We start from the raw sequence: 22,463 nt of genomic DNA, 5'->3' as shown, positions 1-22,463 counted from the left end.
CAACACAAATTGTGAGTACGAGTCTGTTTCTAGCCACAAATATGTCCCAAATGTATTTTTCAAAGATGTTTACTTCCTAAGGGTTAGGGCCCGTGGCTCGTTGTTTATTGGTACACTCTCATTTTGTAATGGGCGTCAAACGTATTCATGCTGAGTGAAGAATGGAATCCTAATACTCTTTATTTGCACGATTTCCTCGCTATGTGAATCATTTCTTCGTTTGTAACTCAATCAAGACAGGGCAGACCTTTTTTTCATTGTACAGTTTTTTTTGTGAATGTTATGTCCTGGATGCTAAAGAAAAAGTCCTGTGTGTAGAAATGAGACAAATTATTGTTGTCTGGTTAAGTGTTTACTGAGGAAGGTCTACAGTAGCTCTGTGATCAACTTACATTCATGTAGGCGCTCTCTTTAGATTATGACTTTTTGGCTATCATCAAGGCAGCTAGTCCTGCTTTGTTTGCCCATAGCTCTTGAGAGTTCTTGTCCTTAATCTTATTAAAATGTTTGTGCCCTCAAACTGTTTCATCTCTAATGGTTGTGCATTGCATTGTTTACCAGTAATTATGGAATATCAGGAATGTAATGAAACTGTTGGGTACTTTCCACAAAGGAAAAGTCAGTTAATTCAGGATTCTCTCAGATTATCAGAGGATTTTACACAAGGTTTACTCTAAAGGTGAATTCAAAAGCTATTTTTTAGAAAACCATATTTGACCTGAGAAGCAACAGACAATCCTAGGCTTATCAGGGAAGTGTGATAACACATCCACAATATAATAGATGCATGATAGAGTATTACAACAGATTGCACAGGAATAACAAAGAAGTTTGGAAGCAATCATCAAAATGCACATCTGAGAAATTAATCATATGTATACAACGTAGTTTGAAAACTAATTTCAAGTTGATCATACCGTCAAGAGTCCACATGGGGGAAAAAAGCCTCTCCAATCTTGAAACAAACTTTACGAAATCTTCACAAATTAGCATTTATTGTTTTACAGCCACAAGCTGAATTGCGACAAAACAATGGTATGTTATTTTAGTTAGCACTGTAGGTTGTAACCGCTGTAAATGTGAATACCTCAAAGATAAGCACAAAAACACTAGCTAAATACTGAATTTAACATTCAGTTTAAGTTGTTTTTCATCTGAGTTTATAAAACAAAACAAGTGCTCCCTCATCTGGACCTATGCACTGAGACTCTTACAAAAGAAAATGACTAAGTCCCCGCTGAATTAACATTTTTATTGTGCCAACAGCTTACCCAAAGTCAGGCTTTAGTGTCACCAACTCGCTCTTTAATCCTAACGAGCCTAAAGGAAAGTCTGCACTATGGTGGGAAGGAGCCTTATTAGTTTTCATCTACACACATGCTCTTAATACAACAATGGCCAAATGATTAAAAAGTTTATTTAAAAGAAATGCTTGTGTAACATAATATAATCTATGTAAAAACTAAAATTCCAGCTCCAGGCCCATTCATGTTTGATATTTTGAAGTTGATACATTATCTACTTTGCTGTACACTCTCTCTTTGGATGTGGTTGCCCAGACCGTTAAGATCCTCACACTGCTTGCCCAACACTCCTTTGTAAACCTCAAAGTGATGGTTCAAATCTTTCTGCGAGTGGATTTTATATCTGGTCCCTACAGCCCCGTCAGCAGAGGCAGTCCCGTAGAAGACCCGACCTATCCGGGAGTGTACCAGCGCCATGGCGCACATGACACAAGGTTCTCGGGTCACATAAAGATCATACCCGGTGCATATGTATGGCAGTGAGCTCGCCTCTGCACCAGGAACGCTCTGAAAGGGGTCTGAGGTTGGTGAGGTAAACCCGCATGCAGGGTATCTGTCAAAAGAATAACGTCCGCCGCCCTGGCTCTGAGCCACCAGGTCAATACAGACCATGGCTGCGTGATGGAGAGGATGGTCACCTCGGCAGTCATGGCCTACTGCAATGATTCTCTCCGTTGCTGGGTCGACCACCACAGCCCCCACCGCCTCCATTCCCAGCTCATTTCCTGCTTTGGCAGCTGTTAAAGCAGACGTCATGTACATGTGCATCCTGGCTTTCTGTGGCGGACTGAAGAGCTCTCCTCTCAAGGCCACGGTCACCTGTTTGTCCTCATGAAAGGAGGTGGGCCAGTGTTTGCTCGCCAGCTCAAACTGGGGCCGGGTCAAAGGGGGGCGTGCAGGGACCTTTACCACAAAAGGCTCACCTAATCCGTCATGTCTGACTCCATCTGCGGGGAGCAGAGAGTCAATGTTTATCACCTTAATGTCTGGCGCGTCGCTGACGAGGCACACGAGGACTTCCAGAGGATGAGGGCTGCCCTTCTCCCTGACCGCCCGCACCCTCTTGATGTGCTGAAGGCCATTCAACGGGTACAGGCTGCTCAGCTCCCGGAGAAGCCGAGATGTCTCTTTCTTGTTGACAATGGGTGCCGCAAACGCCTTTATCAGCTCGACGTCTTGCGACTGCTCATCTGACAGGACAGGATAAGCAACCCAGGTGTCGGAGTCGCACACGGACCCTTTCCAGCGTTTCGTCTGTGGCTCCATTGTTTGGGTTTCCTCCTGTGAAATATGATTTCACACCAAAGTCAGTGCATTTTTCAGGACAGAGCACATGATGACAGAGTCTTTCAGTTGTGCTGGACAGAAACTAAGCCCACTCTACAGTATATAATACAACACCTTTAGCCCAAAAGAGCTTTGCGCCATTATATTTCCAGGGATCAGCTGTTGTGTCCCAACAAGATTAGGCAGGTTTGCCAACTCAAAACATGAACGAGGCAGTTGTAACTTCAAAAATATAACTCTGGTTAATAAGTGAGAAGTTTTTTGATTCTCATTCTTAATTTATTAGAGTAAAACGCAAAAAATTTTTTTATCTGTGTCAACATGTATCTCTGAACATATTGGCCATTATTCATTTTTTGATAAACAACCCTTAAGGTGCTGTTCTGCTGATGTGACCAACATATGGAGTGGAGCGGAACATTTTCAACCACTTGTATTGGCCATGCTTGTTTATCGGTTGGACTCTTATTTGTAGCTGTTAAATAAATACATAAAGTAAACAATGCATACACAAAGCACAACCAATAATGATTTATATCCATTTTATGTCTGTAATGCTGAAACAGTTGAATGATGAATCAACAAAAAGCAAAACCAAATAAAATACCAAATTTAAGATACCATTCTTCTTCCATATATTTGCTACTCAGATCCCATATTCCCTTAAAATATTTAAGAGATGAATCCATAGTTTAAACAATTTCTAGTTGTGCCTCTTTGTATTGTTGCCTTTGATAATGTCCAGGAAAGTTACCACAGCAGTGGGATCACTTGAGGCAGCACAGATATTTAGCAAAGCTAGAAGTGATCCATTATAAACACACGTGAATAAAGCAGCCTGGAGGACACAGTCCCATTGATCGTATGCTTGATGGGGTCAGTGGCAAACACAGCATGTAGTAGTATAACAACTTATCATGTCAACATGCAGTCTTTCTTCATTTCCTCCCCAGTACAAGCTTTGTCTTCATCACTTTGGGCACATGTCGTATGGTCAGTGACACCCTGGTTCCTCGGGTCAGTGTCTCTCCTGGCACAGCCCCGGCAGCAGACCGGTTCACCACCTTGTCTGTCAGCGTGTCCTGGGCGCGGGGCCGGATGCCATGGAGGAGACGCTGGTACATTTCATCCTGCAGGATGAGAAGACTGCGCGGCCTCACCAGCAGGGAGAAGAGGAAGCGGCTCTCCTCAGTCTGCGGTGCATCGGCCTCCTGGCTGCTGATGGGTGTGTAGAAGTCAAGGAAGGTGTGAGAGCCCAGACTGATGGTGGTGACAGTTGGGTGGTACAGAGGGCCGTCTTCATGAGGCATAATCCCTTCCCCTTGTTTATACTCATTCACCAACACATGGTTGGCTGTTTTTCCACTGAATGCACCTAGAGAGGAAATCTTCTCACAGTACGTCTGGAGCCAGTCGGGAATCTTTTCTGCCAGCATGCCTTTGGGATGTGGTAACCCTCCCCAGTTCTGAAGCCGTCTGCCTGACAGCTGAGTCCATTTAGTTTTGGGAGATTTATACACCTGCTGTTGAAGGTAGGACTCCTCATCTTCCGATATGAAATCTGGGATGTAATACACTGTTGGTGGGGCATCCTTTAAGACAAACTGCTTCAATTCCTCCAAAATACAAGCTGGGTGTTCCATACCTCCTTTAGAAAAGTTGACATGAAATGCTTGTTAAAAAAAAACCTAAGTCAAAAAAATGCTAACGCTGTTAAAGCTAACCTTCCTGGTGGTGGCTAACAGGGAGTAACAAAGTGTACCACAGCCATGTTTAATAGTAACTACTAAGGTATACTACTAGAAAAACTGACTGGAAATCTACCAGAAACGTCTAAAATGTGTATTGAAACATAGAGGTTATCTAATTAACGAGTTTATAATAACATATCATATATCTGCTAGCAGCAGGACGCCCCTCATCAACCTCAGTAGATGGGATTTATACAGTCTAGGGATCCGAGGCATTTCCGTTTAAGTTATGTTGATAGCATTAGCAACGGTTATCTCCCTCCAAACCTTTGGCTACATACACACTCTGTGCCTACAACACAAGAACTAAACTACAGACAGAGCGTCAAACAGATTGTATGATAAATTACAAGTTCACTGACATGAAATGGGTAACGTTACTGGTTTGTTCTTCTGCAGTTAGCCAGTCTGCGACAGAAAAATCCCGTACAAATGAACGTAATTGGTGCCTTTATTGTTGTGGTACTTAGGAACTTTCTACTGGTAAAACGAGTTTTACACTCATCGTGTTAATTCAGCTATACCACATATTATATTAATAAGATGCCTTCATACAACACTGACTGTTTCAGGAAATGCATTAACAATCTGCCAACTCTCCCAACTACTACCACTACTTTCTTGTTCCTGAGTTATTGGACGGTTTTTATCAGAAGCACCGCATTTCTGGACCTGGTAACGTTACCCGTGAAGGCAGCACAGCTCAATAACGTTACACGGAAAAGGGTAATTTCCAATTTCAAATACTGAAAAAGCGCCATGTTTGTAACACACAGCACCGCGCCGCTACCTACAGGAACCTAAAAACGGACACATTTGACATTGTAAGTGTAACCAAATCAACTTTACCTCTTTCGACATCAAAACGTTGATGAAAATACCGTTTGGTCAGAAAGCCCAGTCACCCACTCGACTCATGCACATGCTTGTGCAACTGACTAAAATGTCCCCTACAAAAAGCATCTACTTTTTAGAACCATGCTTTATTTTCCAACCTATTTTTTTTATTATTATTTGTTTAGTTTAACAGATATGAATTTGTATATGTGTATATGAATATGTTGCTCATATTTTTGTTAATGCCTTCATGTCTGTACTTAATCAAAGGTCACAAACTTGCCGGTGCACGGAATTATTTACATGTGACGCAGCCACACGGCTAGAACGAAAGAGAGAATACTAATGCTTCTGAGTACACTTTCTACTCGTAACTCCATGGGCTTCGTGTATTTTCTGTTTTTGGTTCGTTGCCCTGGGAACTAATGTGATGCCGTTCCCATATTCGTCTCAGCATCTTAATGTAAGAGTTTAGAATCCAATGGGAAAGGAGGTGAGGTCACCACCAGTTCCTAGACTATTTTAACTCACAGTTGGCTAGGATTAGAGTCATGGCCATGTTCCCTACAAAAGCAAAAATTCTGCACAGGCTGCTACAGTTTAGACATACATTTTGGTCCTCTCCTTCACTTGGAAGAGCACCTTGCTCCAGACTGGTTCTGGGCATTGAGACAAGCTGTGATGACACTGGAGCTGCTGTGCTGGACGAGACAGGTGAAATACTGGGAGAGTCTCTACATTCACAGAAAGAAGTTCACCTGAGGTGGGTGTAGGAGCCATTTACTGAGTTTATCATTTGTATTGTATTTACATTTACCCTAGTTTCTTATTTTCTATTTATCATGTCTGCTAGTAGGTTAGTTGGCTTGAGACGGGGGTAGCTATACCAGTTCAGACTCACACGTACACATTTTTTTTGCATCGCTGTATAGGGCTGCAACTAACGATTATTTTCATAGTCGATTAATCTGTCGATTATTTATTTATTTATATAAAAATGTCAAAACATGGTGAAAAATGTGGATCAGTGTTTCCCAAAGCCTAAGAGAACATCCTCAAATGTCTTGTTTTGTCCAAAACTCAAAGATATTCAGTTTACTGTCACAGAGGAGAGAAGAAACTAGAAGATATTCACATTTAACAAGCTGGAATCAGAGAAATCTTATTTCTTTTAATAAAAAAATGACTCAAACGATTAATCGATTATCAAAATAGTTGGCGATTAATTTAATAGTTGACAACTAATCGATTAATCGATTCATCGTTGCACCTCTATCGCTGTACCTGAAATGGAAATAAATGGACTTAAAATGGGTTTTCCCTTCGGTCTTTTGAGGGTTGAAATCATACCCCTATGTTGGTAAGTGACTCTGGAAGGATTTTAAGCCACCACAGTGGGTGTCAAAGCTGTGTTCAGTTAACAGGGTCATTGCTTTAGGGCTTTTGCATATGTCCTTCCCTCTTGATTGCTGCAGGACTGGTGGCATCATCCCCACAGTGGCACGACAGCTCCACAGCGAAAACATAGAGCGTGTGGTCCAGGAGGCTTTGGAGAGGAGCGACACGGACCCGAGCCGGCTCTCAGCTGTGGCCACCACTGTGAAGCCCGGCTTGGGCCTGAGCTTGGGCATCGGTCTTGAGTTCAGTCAGAGGTTTGTGAGGCAGCACAACTTGCCCTTCATCCCCATTCACCACATGGAAGCCCACGCCCTGACCGTCAGGATGCTTCAACCTGTCGCCTTCCCCTTCCTGGTCCTGCTCGTTTCTGGTGGTCACTCACTTCTTGCTGTGGCTCGAGGAGTCGACGACTTTCTGCTTTTGGGTCACACTTTGGATGAAGCTCCAGGGGATACACTGGATAAAGTAAGGTCTTACGTTAACACTAAAATATGAGTGTTGTTAGTGGTCATGATGTTCAATTTGTGATTACAAACAAATCAAATATTGTCTTTTGTGGATTCTCAGGTGGCAAGACGTTTGTCCCTCATAAAACACCCACAGTGTACCACGCTAAGTGGAGGACAAGCTATAGAGCTTCTAGCGAAGGATGGCGACAGGATGAGGTTCCCTTTCAGGACACCTATGGGACAAACATATGACTGCTGCTTTTCTTTCGCTGGGCTACGGAATCAAGTTAACATGTTGATAATGAAAAAAGAAGCAGAGGAAGGTAAGACACACACAGGGTCTCGCAAATGACAACCATAACCCAAGTGATCAGAGGCATAGACCTTTTATTTTTGGACAGTTTGACTTGTCCAACACGTGTGTAACTCAAAACGTATGAAATACTGCATTGCAGCAATGCACGGGATCATTGATCATTAGTTTAACCCGTGCTCTTCCTGCTTTGGTAAGTCAAAATGTCTGCTTTTAAAACACATACAAAAAAATTATCATTTTGGAAATTGTTCATCTGTGTTCATCAAGTACACAGATGAACAAATTACACGATGAATAGAGGTTTGGTAGGTTTATGTGTAAAACTGTCAGTTTGGGAAAATTAAAAATTTCCATTTGCACACCAGAAACAATTGAGAAATATGCATAAAAAGAAACACAATCTTGATCAATTTTATTCAATAAAATTGTACTTGCTTTTGTCACTAGTTCCCCAGTATTGTCACAGGTTGACACAACCTTCACATCTAAATAAATGAAATCACAAATCATTGATCACAGACAACAATGGAAAGGCCTACCTGAAAGAGGTAGAGGACCTGACCTGCTGGTGTCAGGACAACAACATACTCATGAATGTCAGCAAGACTAAAGAGACGATAGTGGACTTTGGGTGAGAAGAAGCAGGGAAGGAACTACGCCCTCGTTCAAATCAACGAGTCCTCGGGGGAGAGGGTGGACAGCTTCAAGTACTGTGGTGTCCACATTGCAGAGGGTCTGACCTGGCCGCTGCATACTGACTCAGTGGTGAGAAAGGCAAGGCAGAGACCGTTTCACTTCAGACGCCTGAGGAAATTCTGGGTTTGCACTCAAATCCTGAGCAGTTCCTGCTTCTGCATCATTGAGAGTGTCCTGACGGGGAACATCGCCCCCTGGTACAGAAACCGCACAGGACAGCACTGCTAAGCCCTGCAGAGAGTTGTTTGTTTGGCTGAACATACGGGGCCCTACCCTGCCTAGAGGATATTTACACCAGGCGCGGCAAGAGAAAAAGGCTAGGAGAATCATTAATGATCCAAACCACCCGGGTAACAGCCTTTTCTTCCTGTTGAGGTCGGGAAGAAGGTACCGGATACACCAGGCCAGCACTGAGAGGCTCAGGGGAAGCTTTTACCCTCAGGCCACTAGGATATCCCCCCCCCCCCCAATCATACATACACACATGTAGTTGTTCTTACCACTGTTTTAATGAATACATTGAAGGAACTGGCAGATTACATCTCCCTGAAATTGTATTTTTATATGATTTCACGCGGCAAATGAATTGTATTGAATTGTAACTTTTTGTCTCCCTGTGTAGGTATCGAACAGGGGACACTGTTATCATGCGTGAATGACATTGCAGCTGCCACACAGCACACAGTGGCCTCTCATCTTGCAAAGCGCACACATCGAGCCATCTTGTTCTGCAAGTCCATCGGCCTGCTGCCATCGAGCAGTCCCACCTTGGTGAGTGCGTTACTTCACTTTGTATTTTCATTGAATGCATGCGTTGACCTTTTAGAACAATGTAACAACAATGCCAACGTCTAGAATTGCAGTTACTGGGTGCTCATTGGAGAAAAGGTGATTGTAAATTACATGTTATCCATTTACATTTCTTCTTCCTTAAAGGCGTACTATTTAACTTTTCCCTCTTCTGTCCCCCTACAGGTTGTCTCATTGGAACTACAGCTCGCGCGGCTGTAGTTCCAATGAGACAACCTGTAGGGCACGTGTCAAACTCAAGGCCCGCGGGCCAAATCCGGCCCCTTGCACATTCTGATCCGGCCCACATATCAATTTAGGTTCACAATACATTTTGGCCCACCTAGTTGTGCGCCAAAGCAAAAACATGGGAAAGTGTTTTTCAACTTGCAATTACACGACACGCAAATTTGCCGACTTTGAGACTCAGAAATTCCCCCAGAACCAGAGAGTTTGCATATTCAGGCTGTGAAAGAGCTTGTTGTGAGTCAGCTGTGTAGTAGCCCTCTTAGAAAATGTAATCATTGTTTTGCTCGATTTGCTAAATTCTAGGATGGCTTTGGAACTTTTTTGCTCACTTTTTCAGGGCTTTATGTGGACCAAACTGTAAGTGTAAATTACGTATAATTGAGTCAAAGATATTTGACTTTTTCGATGAAATAAAAGCATGTCAATAAACTCTACATGTCTGGCCCTTGATGTGATTCTCTTTTTCTAGTGTGGCCCTTAGTGAAATTGAGTTTGACACCCCTGCTGTAGACCGAAGAGGGAAAAGTTACATAGTACGCCTTTAATTAGAAGGTTGCTTACAGGAATATTGACACTGTTACTGACGTTATACTGATCTTATTTCATTTGCGCTCCCAGCATGCTGTACTTATATTAACATATTCTGTGTACAATAATACAAAAATAAAATGTACATCAAAATTGTACCTAAAACGATAAGGGTATCAATATTCTATATTTATCTTATAAATACTCAAAAATGTGTAAATTCACAGCTGAAAATAGTCTCCAACTAATATTTACTCGTAGTTTGTTTGCTAAAAACTACAGTGCACTGCCCAGCTGTTTTAGGAAATTAAATATCCCTTATTTTGAATTTGATTTTTGGAGTTGAGAGCCACAGACAGGGTAGAGGTGTCACCAACCAACTTTTTTTCATGGGATTTGAAGAAGACAACTATAGAGTAACACCAGCCCCATCCTTTGAATCAGAGAAGACTGTGATAATAATAGATTTGAAGATTTCATCATGAACTCTTCTTTTGACAGGTGCTGTCTGGAGGAGTCGCAAGCAATCAGTATATCCGCAAGGCTTTAACTCTCATCACTGACACGACGGGACTACGCCTGCTCTGTCCCCCAGCCAAATTCTGCACTGACAATGGAGTGATGATTGCATGGTGTGTATATTGACCTTTAGTAAAGCGTTGACAGTGAATCTGATTGGATCCATCTGAGACAAACTTTCTTATTTCTTCTTTTTTTTTTTTAAACCAGGAACGGTGTTGAACGCCTGAGAGAAGGGAAAGGGATACTGCCTCCAAATGTGGATGTCAGCTATGAGCCAAAGTAGGTCCACACTAAACCAAAGATTTCATTTCTTATTTCAGTGCAAGATACCAATTTTTTACCATGAGCTGACATTAATGGTGTATTCCAGGGCCCGGCTGGGTGTTGACATGACAGCAGAGGTGAAGGCAGCAGCGATCAGGTTGCCCTCAGTCCGGATGAAGATCCCCAACTGACACACTGTTGGTTTTGTTCTGCGCAGAAGAAAGTATTTTGTCACTCCTCTATATACTGTGTATATACTGTATATATAAGCACATTAAACATCTATTTATTAATAAACGTGTTTTTATACATCTTGATTTAATTAAAATACTCATACTTAAAAAGTCATCAAAGTGAAATCTTTTTAGTTTTTCTATGACTGGATTTTTTAAATAATACAGCCATCATTACAAAGAATTAGTTTAGCTTATTATAAGTTTCCGTCCGAACAATAAACTGGGGGTGATTGATTAGTCTTCACCGCATGATAACTTCCTTGTGTTGTGACAAGCAAGTCATTTTTGAATAAGACATATCACACAAGCTCATGACAAGAATATACTACACTAAATCAAATTAATTTGATGCCTCTTCCTCCCGTTTGTGTAAAATGTGGTATACACAAGGAGACAATAATACACGCTTTCTGGGAATGTGAGAAGGTTCGTAAGGGTTGGTTAGAGATCCAAAAATGGATGACCAACACTTGTAAAATCAAAATTGAATTCACAGTCTTGAGCAGTATATTTCAAAACACAGACCAGCTAAAGTACCCCATTGGATGGATGGTCCTTTTCTCCTCTTTGGTATATAAAAAAATAATTTTACAGTATTGGAAGGATACAGAGGCCCCATCGCTACAGCAATGGAACGGACTAATGAAATATTTTTTATGTATAGAAAAATCAATGTTTGAAGACCGGAACAAAAGGCAACAATTCAACAAAGTGTGGCAGGACATATATGAAGCGTTGTAAATTAAATGGCTAAGAAATAAGGACTAGGTATGTTGACTGAGAGCTGGAAACCGTGTGTGTGTGTGTGTGTGTGTGTGTATGTGCGGGTGGGTTTGTGTGTAAAAGTGGAGTAGAGGAATACTGTTACTAGTAGGAGATGTACTCGGATTGGAGTATGAAATTACACAGTATGCTGATATATGTATTACTTTTTGACGGAAATAATAAAAATAATTATAAAAAAATAAATAAATACATATCACATTTATGTGGGACAACAAGTAGAGTATTTGAACATCTCGAGAGGCTGAAACTTATCCAGAACTCTGCTGTTAGACTGCTGACTAAAACAAAGAAGAGAGAACACATCACTCCAGTCTAAGCTGCTCTGCTCTGGCTCCCTGTAGCCTCTAGAATGTATTTTAAAGTCCTTGTCTACAAAGCTCTCAGAGGCTTAGGACCGGCCTGCATCACAGATTTCCTGTCCTATGTTCCTTCCCGACTCCTTAGTCACAGGAGTCCAACTCAAGGCCCGCAGACCAAATCCGGCCCCTCGCACATTTTGATCTGGCCCGCATATCTTTTAAATGGTTTGCTCTCTCAGCCACCCCTGTATTATTTTTAAATGTTTCCCGTTTTTATTCTCTTTTAAATATTAAGCACTTTAAGCTGCGTGCTGTGTACGAAAGGTGCTATACAAATAAAGTTTATTATTATCTTGAGGCCTCTTGAGGCAACAATCTGAGGGCCATAAACAGCATGGAAGTGTTAAAACTTTTAAAACGTACAGCATAAAAAGATTTACCTTAAGCTTTGTTGGCTCCTTTTTCCCGAACATGCATGCACTTCCATTTGATTGTATGTTACACTGAAAGCTGGGTTTGCCACCTGAAAGCTAAGATAAAAGCTTATTATATATACAGGTTATACAGCTGTTGATGATACAGTACCCCATTAAATCCTGTCTAACCCCCGTACAGGAGATGTAAGTGTCATTGAGGTGCAGACTTGTTTGTTATTGGTTAAGCGTCACCCTCTAATGGTTACTTTATGTATGTGCACCTCAACACACAGAGTGGAGTTGCTGATGATAAAATAAAATGTTTTTTATTCAAGAACATACAGAAAAAAAACACTAACATAATGTGCAAGAGTTTGCCAACTATTCAGTAACTGATCATTTCCGGTTCAGAAGAACACTTCACACTAACTCACGTCTGTCCTCTCATACACTCACCTTGAAGATTATTAGGAACACCTGTTCAATTTTTCGTTAATGCAATTATCTAATCAACCAATCACTTGGAAGCTGCTTCAATGCATTTAGGGGTGTTGTCCAGGTCTAGACAATCTCCTGAACTCCAAACTGAATGTCAGAATGGGACAGAAAGGTGATCTAAGCAACCTTGAGCGAGGCATGGTTGTTGGTGTCAGACGGGCTGGTCTGAGTATTTTCCAATCTGCTCAGTTACTGGGATTTTCATGCACAACCATTTCTAGGGTTTACAAAGAATGGTCTGAAAAAGGAAAAACATCCAGTATGCTGCAGTCCTGAGGGGCGAAAACGCCTTGTTGATGCTAGAGGTCAGAGGAGAATTGGCCGACTAATTCCAGCTGATAGACGATCAACTTTGACTCAAATAACCACACGTTACAACCGAGGTATGCAGCAAAGCATTTGTGAAGCCGCAACACGAACAACCTTGAGGCGGATGGGCTACACCAGCAGAAGACCCCACTGGGTACCACTCATCTCCACTAAAAATAGGAAAATAAGGCCACAATTGGCACAAGCTCACCAAAATTGGACCTTTCAAGACTGGAAAAATGTTGCCTGGTTTGATGAGTCTCGGTTTCTGTTGAGACATTCAGATGGTAGAGTCAGAATTTGGCGTAAACAGAATGAGAACATGGATCCGTCATGCCTCGTTACCACTGGGCGGTGGTGGTGTAATGGTGTGGGGGATGTTTTCTTGGCACATTTTAGGCTTCTTAGTACCAATTGGGCATCGTTTAAATGCCACAGCCTACCTGAGCATTGTTTCTGACCATGTCCATCCCTTTATGACCACCATGTACCCATCCTTTGATGGCTACTTCCAGCAGGATAATGCACCATATCACAAAGCTCAAATCATTTCAAATTGGTTTCTTGAACATGACAATGAGTTCACCGTACTAAAATGGCCCCCACAGTCACCAGATATCAACCCAATAGAACATCTTTGGGATGTGGTGGAACGGGAGCTTCGTGCCCTGGATGTGCATCCCACAAATCTCCATCAACTGCAAGATGCTATCCTCTCAATATGGGCCAACATTTCTAGAGAATGCTTCCAGCACCTTGTTGAATCAATGCCACGAAGAATTAAGGCAGTTCTGAAGGCAAAAAGGGGGTCAAACACGCTATTAGTAGGGTGTTCCTAATAATCTTCAAGGTGAGTGTAGATCATCCACCTACGCTGGACATGAAATGCAAATTCATCTCTTTTAAACTTTTTCTTATCTTGGTAAAAAAAAAAATCAAAAAAAAAAAATCACATGAATCCATTGTTTCCACAACTGAGATTAATCTGAATTACTAATGACATACTGTAGTTTTCCACATACACTATGGTTTATTCATTGATTGTTCCTAAATACAATTGTTCAACTGGATACAATGAAAATCCTGATTTTTACCACGTAAAGATGTACACAAAACTTGTAAAACGTGCATTTTATCATCAATGTTATTCAAACTTGTCAATCACATCCACATGTGCTGTCATTTATTTTAACCTTGCTTGTAATTGGACATCCTTTCCTGGAAGGAAAGAAGTCTTTGCAGTCACCTTCTCAATATGTACACTGGTGGGATATTGCAGATTAGAGGGCAGAAAACTCACAGGAAGTTGGGACAACTGAAGCTCCTCTCTCTTGTGTCTTTCTCTCTCTTGTGTCTGGTTCCTCTCAAATCTCATTTGACAGGGCAGTCAGGTTACAGTTTCAAAGACAAGGATTCCACAACATATTGCAATCCTGTGGTTTCTTTTTTTTGTGCCGCAAATTGAATCAATGTTTACCAAAAGACAAAACTTAAAGACAGAAAAAAAAAACAGTTTAAATGCTTACATTTAGTGGTATTTGCACAAAGGTTTTCACAGGTGTTGGAGACGAGTTTGCATAGTTTAATACTTTTAAACTATGCAAATTGAGTGCCTAGTTTGCTGGCTTGGAAAGATGTCTTGGGGACTCCAAATACCTTAATGAAGTTACTTCCTTCTAAAAAGGAAAAATCCAGCCCGAAACTGTTCAAATCTTTTTTTAACAGCTAGGGCAGAACTGGTCAAAACCTTGTAATATTCACTGCCATAACATATTTATAGCAAAAAGAACATCGGCAATATACGAACATCTGAGGGTGGAGTTTTCCCTTCCCCATTTATGTTTTCTCTCAAATTAATCAATGTACATAAACTACATAAACAATTACCGAGATCCACTTCTTCCAACACTAGAGCTCATCGTGTTCATAAATATTATACTCCTTGGCACTGATCAGCCCGTCTCTGTCGTGGTCACTCTTGCGGAATATATCAGCCATAATCTTCTCGTAGAAAGGGTCGTCGCGTGCCTTCCCGCCCTTTTCATACTCCAGTTTCAAGTATTCTTTCACCTGAAAATGAAAGGAACACTTCATTGTTCACACTTCAGAATCCATAACAGACATATTTCTTTCTATATATCTTTTACAACACTGCTATTACATAATAGGCCCCTGTTGGTCTCTTCAGGCAACATATCACATTGGTATTAAATCAAGATAAATGGTATTAATAGCAGGTCATTCACTTCTTCTTCTTTAAAGAGCTATCAACAATCCCGATAACGTTATGACTATAAGCCTGCTGGCAAGGGGATAACAAATCCTTACATTTGTTTATTATAACGTTAATAACTTTAATTCTTGGATGCAGGTATTCTGGGGTCGAGCCAATATTTTTGATCTCTTTAAAATGGGTTTGTTTCCCTGGTGGTTTGTAGTCCCTTTATTTTGTTTTGACACTGCTGTAAAGAGTCGTCGAGCAAATGCAGTATATAAATGAAAGGTAAAGTGATATATAGCCTGACAACTTTTTAGTACAATCAATGGATGTTTATGATGTGAGATAATGAGAGCTTCCAGTTCGGTGGGCTGGGGATCTCATCGCTGCTCTTTGCAGATGATGTGGTCCTGATGGCATCATCGGCCTGTGACCTTCAGCACTCACTGGATCGGTTCGAGTGTGAAGCGGCTGGGATGAGGATCGGCACCTCTAAATCGGAGGCCATGGTTCTCAGCAGGAAACCGATGGAGTGCCTACTCCAGGTAGGGAATGAGTCCTTACCCCAAGTGAAGGAGTTCAAGTACCTTGGGGTCTTGTTCGCGAGTGAGGGGACAATGGAGCGGGAGATTGGTCGGGGAATCGGCGCAGCGGGTGCGGTATTACATTCAATTTATCGCACCGTTGTGACGAAAAGAGAGCTGAGCCAGCTCGGCATGCCACTAAAAGACCAAACTCTTGTTTTAAGAGCTTCATTATGTCTTGACTTGTGCCTGTATGATGCATATTCCTGATTTAATGTGTTAAATCAGATTACCATCTGTGACCAGATATCATCCAGAATGGAAAGACTTTACACACTGCACAGGAAGAGTAACCAGTGTTTAAAAAGGGGCTAGCAGCTCATTTTTGCCCCCCCTCCGAGCCATGATTATTACCTTTTCTGTCTGAGCTACTTTTGTGATAATTACCAGCCTGTAGATCAGGGGTGTCAAACTCATTTTCACTAAGGGCCACACTGGAAAAAGAGAATCACACCAAGGGCCAGACATGTAGAGTTTATTGACGTGCTTTTGGTATTGCAGGTGACCTTTTTTATTTAACATTTTGGTAGCTTTTTTCCTCTTTTTTTTTTGTTTTTGTTCCGATTGTTGTTTTGTTTTTGTGGCTTTCTCAGACATTTGTCACCTTTTTTGTAAATTTGTTGCTTTTTCCGACATTCTTGTACGCTTTTTGTTGACATGAAGCCCTACACAAGTCATCAAAAGAGTTCCTTAGCCATAGGATTTAGCAAATCAAGCAAAACAATTATACTTTTTTTTTTTTTTTTTTAACAACAACCCGTTTCACAGCCTAAATATGAAAACTCTCTGCTTCTGGGGGAATTTCTGAGTCTCAGAGTCAGCAAATCTGCCATATGTCTGCTTTGAATGTCAGGTAATTGCAGTTTAAAAAATACTTTCCTGTGTTTTTGGTTTGGCGCACAACTAGGAGGGCCAAAATTTATTGTGAACCCAAATTGATATACGGGCCTGATAGTTACCTCAGCCTTTGTGAGACTTCTGTCTCTATCAAGGTCCATCTGTCCGAAAGCCTCCATGCTGCGCGGTCCCCTGGACACAGAGTAGACCTCCACCTCAAACACCACCGTAGCATTGGGTGGCACTGGATCTATTTCATCAGGGGGGAAATAACAGCAGCGCATGACCAGTTTAAAACACCACAAGCAATTATAATGCTATAGTCGTAGCTCATAATTACTGATCATTTTTTTTATCATGCACTACCGTACAGGGTGGAGTTGTGAAGTTGGTGTGACGACATTTCAGGAAGGAGGGGGAGTTGCATTTTACTGAGTTTATCTGGTTGGTGGTTCTGCTACATGTTCTGACTTTGTGATGAACTGAACAAAACAGCTACTAACTACGTAAATGAATGGATAACGTCTACAAAACGTAAAGGCCCATAAGGACATGGCATTAATCCAGCAAGAAAAGAAAATATTCTAAATATACTCAAGAGAGCAACATGCAATTGAAGTTGTTGATAGTTTTTTACTGAGAGAAAAACAAGAACATGGAGCCTCCGTTACAGCTGTACAACACTGGGTTTTCACTCAGCAGCTCTCAGCCTAGGATAGGTTTAAACTTTACATGCACGTAATTGCAATGCAAACTGTTGCAGAGACAGCAAAAGCATGTACACTCAGCAAAACCATTTCCTCCACAGCCAAATAGTGAAATCAAGTGATGAAACATGAAATGCAGACTCCCAGGCTGGGCAACACCACCATCAGAACATCACACCAAAGTGCATTTATGAACACCAACATGAAGAGGTTAGTAAGAAACAGTAGTTAAAGATAAAACGCTAATAATCAGCTGTTAGTTTTCGGACAGTGCTCCAATGCATGCAGAAAGAGTGAGATGAAGTAAAGACCTTTAAACCTTTTGTGCATGCTTACAGTACATGCCATGGGGGGATGAGTAGCAAACACTGCGAGGGATGTGATGCCCTTTCAACTAAAGTGCTGTAAAAGAAGACAAGACAGCATGAAGGTAGCTCTTCCAGCACAGAAACAATACTACACAATAATCAGTTTTAAAGCCTGTATAAATAGGATTTATTGTTTTTAACTTGTCACAGCACAATCTTCCTATTGGTTGCCAGGCTGAGGTAGGAGGGGCTTACCTAGTCGCAGACACTGGGGGAGTTTACAAAAAGGGAAGAAGAAGAAGAAGAAGAAGAAGCTGGAGTCAGAGTTCAGGACGAAAGACAAGTGTTTGAGTGTTGCGGAGGAGAATCTTCTTCCCCCATTCAGGTTGTGTTAATATTATTGTCTGCTTCTTAAATGTCTACAAATGAACTTTCAAAAGAGCGCTGACGCTAACCTGAGCCGGACAACGCAGTGAGCTAGTCGAATGACGGAACAAAGTGCTGCTGGGGCAGCGTAGTTTCTAGAGTGTGGATCAGGCCGCATTTTTCTGTCCGAGCCCGGCCCGCGTCCGACAGAGTAGTAACCGAACCCAACCCGAGCCCGACTATTATTAAGATATTTATGTCCAAGCCCGACCCGACACAGTTAAAATCTCATTTGTTTCTCATACTAATGACACATGTACGTTTGTTTGTGTGGAAAGCTTTTATTAAGCAACTGTAGGAAGGCATTCGGAAATGTCAACAGATGAGCGCATCAGCGCACACGGTTTAACAAGCGCACGTTAACACAGGCGCACACCTATAAAAGCTTCTTTTTATTTATTTAAAATGTTCAGCCTTATCGCGCTGATGTGACCGAGCCCGACCCGAACCCGGACATCATTTCTAAATATCTGTCCAAACCCCGGCCCGGCCCATCGGGTACCTTCGGGCCCCAACGGGCCCCAACGGGCCCCGACGGGCTCGGTTCGGGTATCCATCCTGTAGCAGTTTCATATGTACAGGTGGCCAAACTTAGAAAATCCTAGACGATATTAGCAAGTTGTCCCAGGGTTGTGGTTATGCCGTGACAAACTCAATCATACAACATATCAATACTACTCCTGCACATTGTCATTTCATTTCCTATGTTCCCTTCCGCCACTCACAAACATTCATTTCACTAAGGCATCAACTTGCAAACATAAAACTTGCTTGAAACAAGTGATCAGAGAACATGTGGACAAGAACATTGTTTGTAACATTTTTAAAAATTGCGTGGTAATCTACATTTTTGGTAAATAATAAAAGAAGCACTCAACCGATTTTAACACATGATGATCAGTTTACTCATCCCACTGCTTTCCTTGGCAAGACACGCTTTGCATAGAATTTAAGCAATAAGATTGGCCAGGGGTCCATGCTCGTGCTTACTCGGTTAATAGAGCTCAACAGCGAGCGCCCACTTTTTAAACGGCTCTGGATTCAGAAGTGATTTTTGCCCATTTAATATGTCCATTGACACTTTTAATCAAATGCTTATATAAAGAGTTTTAAGCCTGGAACCAAGCCAATCAGCTAAGAGATGAATCATGACCCCAAAACAGGGCGGGTTATGCCAAGGAAAGCCGTGGGATTCATAATAATGCTACTCAGCATGTGGAAACAGTTGTATAATGTCCTCTGTGGCTCTGGAGGAGCTTTCTCAAGTCTGAGTAAATAACCCTGGTGATTTCGTAGTGATGTCATCAGGGTTGGCTCAGGTCAGCTCAGGGTTGGAGACTACAAATTTATAACAAAGCCTTACGTTACAAACGGGGGCTGTGTAGTTTAGAAGACGTGTATGTGTTGAATGAAATGATGCTACCAAGTTGCATTATGGGAAGTGAGTCTAGGCCTGTCGCAATATGCAATAAATCAATTAATCATATATAAAAATAAATTTATATATAAATTAGGGCTGTCAAAATAACGCGTCTCTAATCTGAGAAAAAATAACGCGTTAAAAAAAATAACGCAGATTAATCCATTCCATATTGACGTTTGACCTGGAGCCGTTCTAGCCACCATTGGACTGTAAAATGAAGGAGGGAGACGAGAATGTGCTGCCTGTATCATAGATTGGAACATTTACTTGTAAAAATCTTCTTCCTGCCAACCCTGGCTACCGAAATCTGGTGCCACTGATATGTCTGCTCTTCTCTCTGATGCTCTGAAACAGACAATACCGGAAACACAAACACCGCTGCACGTGACGCTAGTTAACAAACACTATACACAACAGCAGCTAACGTTAGCCTACCGCTAGCTAGTTAACACTATACTCGACAGCAGCTAACGTTAGCCTACCACTAGCTAGTTAACACTATACTCGACAGCAGCTAACGTTAGCCTACCGCTAGCTAGTTAACACTATACTCGACAGCAGCTAACGTTAGCCTACCGCTAGCTAGTTAACACTATACTCGACAGCAGCTAACATTAGCCTACCGCTAGCTAGTTAACACTATACTCGACAGCAGCTAACGTTAGCCTACCGCTAGCTAGTTAACACTATACTCGACAGCAGCTAACATTAGCCTACCGCTAGCTAGTAACTGGATTAAAAACGGTTAAAATGCTGACAGCTAACGCTAAACGGTGTAAAGTTTGACTGTGTTTTACTGTAGAGGATTCAACACGGTATGTAACAATCTGCAGCTGCCATCGGAAAAACAACACAGATGGTGCGTTCAATGAAACTGGTAAACTACATACTCGTGGTGCATTTTAAGTTATTGTAAATGTCCTTTTCCCATCTGGTGGTTGTTTTTGTCGTTCAACAGCAATTTACTAATGAAATAAGTTATTGTTATTGTTATACATTATTATTAAATCATTTAATTTTGACCATATGGCCTTAGCAATAAACAAGCTGTTCTTTAATGTCACCAACTGTTGTTTAGTACCCTTTTTTTTCTTTTCTTTTTTTACTTTCTTAAAAAGTAACGGTTCAGGCACCGTTAATTATGTATGCGATTAATTTCGATTAATTCATTACAGAGTATGTAATTAATTAGATTAATTTTTTTAATCGATTGACAGCCCTAATATAAATAAAATAATGAGCTTGATAATTTTGAAATGGAAATTATCACGGCCGGAAACATTTCCATTTTATTTATTGTTTTTGATTGCGTTTGGTTTTTATTCCAGTGCATTTCTTTGTTAACAGAGACTGAGAGTCCATTTTATTTATTGTGTTTGGTTTTGGTATTTATTGTGGATATTTAAAATGTCTTCCAGTTCCAGTGTTAAATATTCTTTAGAAATAAAAGTCTATTGATCTTTGAAAAAGGTGTACCTGCATTATTATGCCATTATCATTATATTAGATGAAAATGGTCTCAGAACGACAATATTATCGTTTATCGCAATAATTTCCTGGGGCAATTTATCGTCGTGTTATCGTGACAGGCCTAAGTGAGTCTGAACCATACTAGGGACTAAAAACCCTTTAAAGTAATGTAAGATTGTGTAAATCTATGATTTCGCAGTGGGCAATATAAAGCTTTTCCTGATAAAAAAAATCATTGTTACAATTACTTACCTTTGCCTTTTTCTCCAAAGGCCAGGCCAGGGGGAACAGTTATTTTTCGCTTCTCTCCAGGACACATATCTTCCATCCCAATATCAAGGCCCTTAATGACTTGTCCGACGCCCAGCACAAACCACTGAGGGTGCCCAGCTTTGTCTGATCGACTTAACAGAAACAGTACAAAAAGGTCAATCAGAATTCACATCAACAGAATTTGCAGAGCACATCTGCGCACATATGGACATATCTTCATTTTGGTCAGGGACTGTACCATTACAGTAGGGGGTTCCTACCCAATTCATTTTCGTGCTGTCCCTAAACACTCCATTGAACCATGTGAAACTATCTGAAAGCAGGATTAACTACGATTCCCAGTATTTAGTGTGTTTATGTCAATTATGTCACATTGAAATAAAGGGTATACAATTTTACAACACACATAAAGGAGACCGTAGAGTGCAATGTGAAACCTCTGTAGTGATCAATCTTCATTTAGACAATACAAAGCATAATAATACAGTAATAAAGCCTGCACAATTTGCAAAGATGACGTCGATTAACTGCAGCTAAGTTTTTTCTCGAGCCACCGACCTGCAGTAGAACTGAGAACCATCTTTGGCGAGGAACCCATCGTAATGGACGTTCATCAGATCTCCTCTTTTACTCTTTGGAGTGCACTGCTCGGGCTTGAACAAAACTTCAATCCTGACGTCGCCGTCCAGCTCAGCTGCTGTCGCCCAAACACACCAGAAACTGAGCTGTGAAGAGACAAAGAGCCACAGTGTGCAGCTCACAAACCTCCACATCATGCTGCTGTGCATTCGTGGCAACTTCTGACGTTTGGACACACCGGAGGACGTGGAGAGCTGAAATTGTATGACCTCAACAGTCCCGCCCGCGAAATTTTTTTTTTTGCAGGATGGTAGGGGAAGAACCCGCCCTACTCTCCCTCTGAATGGCTAGTACTCGTTGCCTGCTCTGGTGGGATTGGTTATGTTTAGGCAAGAGGAGTGGGATTGGTTATGGTTAGAGAATGTCACGGTTAGCCAATCAGGAATGAGTTCCCTAATGAATATTCATGACTCTTCCCCTACCATCCTGCAAAAAAAAAAAAAAAAACTCGCGTCCCGCCCATAGACAGTATATAAGAATGGACCAACAGATCCCGTTGCTCCGGACGGAGACCAGTGAAGGCCGTTAGAAGCACTTTTCCGGTGATGGCTGAGCGTTACTGCGCAGCCTCCAACTGAGAGAGACGACGTAGATGTGACGTGAGCAACGTGTCTGAAAGTTGTAAGTCTTCTGGTAGCTGTGCC

General features: G+C 41.5%; 4 protein-coding genes across 8 annotated transcripts; 1 reads left to right on the top strand and 3 right to left on the bottom strand.

Moving 5' to 3' along the window:
* Positions 1-255: 255 nt before the first annotated feature.
* On the bottom strand, positions 256-10,572 carry adat3 (adenosine deaminase tRNA specific 3). 2 transcript variants are annotated; one of them, XM_031304600.1, is made up of 2 exons: positions 10,479-10,572; positions 256-2,585 (listed from the first exon to the last, which is right to left on the bottom strand). In XM_031304600.1, the coding sequence occupies exons 1-2, from the start codon at positions 10,515-10,517 to the stop codon at positions 1,515-1,517; spliced, it is 1,110 nt and encodes a 369-aa protein (XP_031160460.1). In that variant the 5' UTR covers positions 10,518-10,572; the 3' UTR covers positions 256-1,514. The 2 variants fall into 2 exon arrangements, with proteins under 2 accessions (XP_031160460.1, XP_031160461.1); XM_031304601.2 differs by lacking the exon at positions 10,479-10,572 and adding an exon at positions 5,192-5,291.
* alkbh6 (alkB homolog 6) lies at positions 3,032-5,288 on the bottom strand. Of its 4 annotated transcripts, none has more exons than XM_031304602.1 (2): positions 5,192-5,288; positions 3,032-4,239 (listed from the first exon to the last, which is right to left on the bottom strand). In XM_031304602.1, exon 2 carries the CDS (start codon positions 4,232-4,234, stop codon positions 3,530-3,532), a length of 705 nt encoding a protein of 234 aa, XP_031160462.1. In that variant the 5' UTR covers positions 4,235-4,239; positions 5,192-5,288; the 3' UTR covers positions 3,032-3,529. The 4 variants fall into 4 exon arrangements, with proteins under 4 accessions (XP_031160462.1, XP_035859912.1, XP_035859913.1 ...); XM_036004019.1 differs by having other exon boundaries at positions 3,032-4,236; positions 5,192-5,277; XM_036004020.1 differs by lacking the exon at positions 5,192-5,288 and adding an exon at positions 4,705-5,164 and having other exon boundaries at positions 3,032-4,263.
* On the top strand, positions 5,455-10,609 carry osgepl1 (O-sialoglycoprotein endopeptidase-like 1). The gene is made up of 7 exons (XM_031304598.2): positions 5,455-5,942; positions 6,655-7,042; positions 7,145-7,349; positions 8,661-8,809; positions 10,106-10,236; positions 10,334-10,405; positions 10,497-10,609. Exons 1-7 carry the CDS (start codon positions 5,731-5,733, stop codon positions 10,579-10,581), a joined length of 1,242 nt encoding a protein of 413 aa, XP_031160458.1. The 5' UTR covers positions 5,455-5,730; the 3' UTR covers positions 10,582-10,609.
* Positions 10,610-13,941: 3,332 nt separating this feature from the next.
* fkbp7 (FKBP prolyl isomerase 7) lies at positions 13,942-22,021 on the bottom strand. Its single transcript, XM_031304638.2, has 4 exons — positions 21,739-22,021; positions 21,160-21,311; positions 16,696-16,823; positions 13,942-15,004 (listed from the first exon to the last, which is right to left on the bottom strand). The coding sequence occupies exons 1-4, from the start codon at positions 21,966-21,968 to the stop codon at positions 14,843-14,845; spliced, it is 672 nt and encodes a 223-aa protein (XP_031160498.1). The 5' UTR covers positions 21,969-22,021; the 3' UTR covers positions 13,942-14,842.
* Positions 22,022-22,463: the final 442 nt, after the last annotated feature.

Source organism: Sander lucioperca, chromosome 8, assembly GCF_008315115.2.
Source record: "Sander lucioperca isolate FBNREF2018 chromosome 8, SLUC_FBN_1.2, whole genome shotgun sequence".
NCBI classification, from domain to species: domain Eukaryota; kingdom Metazoa; phylum Chordata; class Actinopteri; order Perciformes; family Percidae; genus Sander; species Sander lucioperca.
This window is presented reverse-complemented; position numbering and strand designations above follow the sequence as displayed.

What these genes read in the sequence shown, in the direction of transcription:
- alkbh6 (XM_031304602.1), bottom strand. Translation starts at nt 4,234, where the DNA reads ATGGAACACCCAGCTTGTATTTTGGAGGAATTGAAGCAGTTTGTCTTA.
- osgepl1 (XM_031304598.2), top strand. Translation starts at nt 5,731, where the DNA reads ATGGCCATGTTCCCTACAAAAGCAAAAATTCTGCACAGGCTGCTACAG. An exon ending in CATCGAGCAGTCCCACCTTG is followed by an intron (nt 8,810 to 10,105) that starts GTGAGTGCGTTA and finishes TTCTTTTGACAG; the next exon opens with GTGCTGTCTGGAGGAGTCGC. An exon ending in GATGTCAGCTATGAGCCAAA is followed by an intron (nt 10,406 to 10,496) that starts GTAGGTCCACAC and finishes GGTGTATTCCAG; the next exon opens with GGCCCGGCTGGGTGTTGACA.
- adat3 (XM_031304600.1), bottom strand. Translation starts at nt 10,517, where the DNA reads ATGTCAACACCCAGCCGGGCCCTGGAATACACCATTAAT. An exon ending in CCCTGGAATACACCATTAAT is followed by an intron (nt 2,586 to 10,478) that starts GTCAGCTCATGG and finishes CATATTTCACAG; the next exon opens with GAGGAAACCCAAACAATGGA.
- fkbp7 (XM_031304638.2), bottom strand. Translation starts at nt 21,968, where the DNA reads ATGCACAGCAGCATGATGTGGAGGTTTGTGAGCTGCACACTGTGGCTC. An exon ending in GGTTCTCAGTTCTACTGCAG is followed by an intron (nt 21,312 to 21,738) that starts GTCGGTGGCTCG and finishes GTTTCTGTTAAG; the next exon opens with TCGATCAGACAAAGCTGGGC. An exon ending in CTTTGGAGAAAAAGGCAAAG is followed by an intron (nt 16,824 to 21,159) that starts GTAAGTAATTGT and finishes CTGATGAAATAG; the next exon opens with ATCCAGTGCCACCCAATGCT.